The sequence below is a fragment of the Terrapene carolina genome, unplaced genomic scaffold (assembly GCF_002925995.2).
Source record: "Terrapene carolina triunguis isolate 2854851 unplaced genomic scaffold, T_m_triunguis-2.0 Scaffold89, whole genome shotgun sequence".
NCBI lineage: Eukaryota > Metazoa > Chordata > Testudines > Emydidae > Terrapene > Terrapene triunguis.
In genome coordinates, this window is record NW_020664440.1 from 22,632,892 (window position 1) to 22,636,378 (window position 3,487).

Consider the following 3,487-nt stretch of genomic DNA (forward strand, 5'->3'; position numbering starts at 1 on the left):
TGCCCCCCTGCCGCCGCCACGAAGCACCGAGCCCATCTCCCCGGCCCGCTGCCCTGACCTGCAGCCGCTGCAGGTAGGAGGCCGGCGCGTAGCCCGTCTCCCCGGAGCCCGCGCGGGTCACCAGCCACCAGTGCTGGTTGCTCCGCTCCAGCAGCAGGAAGGTCTCCCCGGCGGCGAGGGGCAGCGAGTTGGGCTCGGCGGAGCGGAAGCTGTACAGAGCCCGGTACATGGCGGCGGCCGGCGAGCGACTCAACGCGACCCTCAGGTGCCGGCTCCCGATGTCAACACGGACCCACCCACCAACGCGCCGCGTCATCTATGCCTAATGACGTCACCGCGTAGACCCGCCTCCTTGTCTGCGCCTTCTGTTAGACGTGAGCGCCCCCTGCTGGGCCCGCCTAGCGAGTCTGCTCTCCCCCGCGTGACTCTTGCCGGGGCATCCCCTCCCCCCTGCATGGCTCCTGCCCCCCGGCATGGGTCAGCGGCAGCCCCTCCACCCGCGTGACTCCTGCCCCCCCTCGGGGCATCCCCGCCCCCCTGCATGGCTCCTGCCCCCCCGCATGGGTCAGCGGCAGCCCCTCCCCCCGCGTGACTCCTGCCCCCCCACGGGGCATCCCCGCCCCCCTGCATGTAGCTTCTCCCCCAGGTCATTACTGTGTTCCGCCCCCCACCCCCGCCCCGGCATAGGCCATTCTTCCCGTACCACATCACTCCCATCTCCTCCCGCAAGGCACATAATCCCTCTGCCGCCCCATTGCCCCCTCGCGGCATATAAACCCTTTGCTTTGTGGCTACCATTGCCTTTCGTCTGAGGACAGCCCCACACTGAATCACTCTCGCTGGCTGCCCCCCTCGCTGCCTCTAGGATCAAGCCACCATTCCCCTGGTGCCCTCCTCACCCCAGCTCTGTATGTGACTCCAGTCACCGCAGGGTGTTGTAGAACCATGATTCTGGAATGTGGACATGAGTTTTATAAAATACCTTGGGATGGATTCCACCTCCTTCATGCTGCTCCTGCAGTGTAAAGGGGCCATAAGAGCCGCTAGGGGAACTACACGGTGCAGGAGTAGCATAGAAATGACATATGTTGCCCTATGCTCCCCCAGCACCTTGCCACCCTTAGGGTAGGGGGCAAAGGTGGAGGGGCAGGAAGAGTGAGGCCACAGCACTTTGTACTCTGGCTATTTTGGGATGCCCACTAACCTACTGTAAGTTAGAGCATCCCCCAGGGTTGGGGACAAATATTAGGATGCATACAGCATGAGATAGGGAATAATACAGAAAAAAATACAATACCATTATGTAAATGAAAGGTTCACTCTTGTCTGGAATACCCTGTGCAGTATTGATCACCACATCTCAAAAAAGACTACTGCAGAATATTGCAGGTTCAGCGCAAACAAGGAGAGTGATCAAGGGGCTAGAAAAACGCACGCAGGAAGAGAGCTTGAGAAGATTGGGATATTTACCTTAGAAAGGAGATGAAGAGGAGGAGACATGATATAAGTATATACCAGTGGTTCCCAAACTTTAACAACCTGTGAACCCCTTTCCCAAAAAATGTCTAGTCTCACGAACCCCCTCCTAAAAATGAATATTTCCAGGGATTTTCTGCTTTACCTGAGTATAAATTATAAAAGCAGTGATCTTGGAAATATAAAATTTGTTTTTATGACATGCTTATTACACAGTATTATTAATTATTTATCATTACAGTATTTGTATTACATTATGAAAACAGCAACACTCTTCCAAGATCTCACTTTTGTAGCTTGTATTTAAGAAGCCAACTCAAAGTGTTCTTCCTACACATTCAGGTCTTGAGCAATCCAGCCAAACAACGCACGTTACAACAAAGCTTAAACTTGTTCTTCATAATAATTTTAAAAACAATACTAGCAGCCTATTTAATTTTAAAAACAGCAAAAAACATCCACCTCCCTTTCCATTTCTTATAAGGAGTCTTGAAGTTTAAATCTCTTCAATGTGATAGATATGCTTGCTTTGATCTGCTTAGCTGGCAGTCTAGGGGCTCCAGGCTGCTGGCCCCGTGCTGGCCAAGGACCCTAGTGACAGCTCTGTCCGCCATTAGGGAATTTTTTCCCCAAGAACCCCCTGTAACATTTCGCGAACCCCCAGGGGTTCACGAATCCCAGTTTGGGAACCACTGGTATATACCATTACAGACATAACAGTGGTGTTAAAAGAACATTAATAAAGTTAATTCAGCCCCCTTGTGCATCTGCATTGCGATACAGTCTTTAATTACATGATCATGCACCATTTTGTCCACCAGACCCCGCCTCATTTAGTTCATAGGCTGGATGCACAGTGCTCACTGAATGAGCAGCTATTCCATATTTGTCTTTTCCTTGTTCAATTGTGGCCCTAGGCTTTATTTACTGCATGTTATTCAAACCTTGCTCTGAAGACAGATTTATTAGTTTCCTCATGGGTTTTTTCTATGGTACTCATCACTATAGCATCTGAGTGCTGCACAAACATTTATTTTCACAACCGCCTTGTCAGATGATTGGGTATTACTATCCCCATTTAACAGTTGGACACTGAGGCACAGAGAGATTAAGGTCAAAAGTAGAGCTGGGCAGATGGATACAGGATTTTCTGTTCTGTTCAAAAGTCCGAGATTTTGAAAAAAAAAATCATTCCTTAGCAGAACATTAGGGAAAAAAGTCTCAGAAGTTTTCATAGAATGGCTGCATGGCTGGCAGCCTGCCTGCCACCTTGCAGGGCAGCCCAGGAAGCTGGCCAGGGGGGAGACTGGCCACTCACCTCCCCGAGAAGGTGGGGGTCCCTGGGTTCCACTTCTTTGCACAACGCACAATTAATCTGTGCAACTCACTGCCAGAGATGGTCACTGCTACCAAGAACTTGCCCTAATTCAAAGAGGGACTGAACATTTATATGGATAGGAAGAATATCCAGAGTTATTGTAGTAAAAATAAAATAAAATGAAGCAGGGATATAACACTTCTTGCTTTAGCATTGAAGTCAAGCTCTAACCATAACAAGCAGGGAACTGGCCTAGTTGGAATTAGGGTCTGATTCAGTGTGGCAATTACTATGTTCTGAAATCAGTCTCTCACCCATTCTACCCAGGCAGGGGGCTGCTGTCAGGTACATTTAGGAAGTAATATTGTGTAATATGGCAGGATTCTTATCATTCAATGACAAAATTAGAATTCACAAAATCACTTAAAATGAGACAAAGCTCAAAGAACAGTCACCAGTAGCAAACAATGCAAAAAATACAATGGAAATGAAGCAGTCTTTGGTTTGATGAATACCCAGCAGAGGGCAGTAAAGATTCATGAAACAAACAGGTTGTGGTTCATTGTCAGTTTTCTGTTCAGGTACTTTAGAATGCAATGGGCCCAACTGTGCCCTGAGATTCACACAATGGCGTTAACCAGAAGTGTGCGAGCAGATCAGAGGGTGGGACTGGGCCTAGTGCATCAAAGCACA

General features: G+C 49.3%; 1 protein-coding gene across 3 annotated transcripts in view; it reads right to left on the reverse strand.

The window, feature by feature from the left end:
- Positions 1–270, reverse strand: part of NCKIPSD (NCK interacting protein with SH3 domain) — a 94,165-nt gene extending 93,895 nt beyond the window's left edge. For 2 of the 3 annotated variants that reach the window (XM_026650393.2, XM_026650392.2), the window contains exon 1: positions 59–270. In XM_026650393.2, coding sequence (XP_026506178.1) covers positions 59–229 — 171 coding nt within the window. In that variant the 5' untranslated portion in view covers positions 230–270. The remainder of the gene's footprint in view (positions 1–58) is intronic. The other variant, XM_026650395.1, reaches the window with a different exon arrangement.
- Positions 271–3,487: the final 3,217 nt, after the last annotated feature.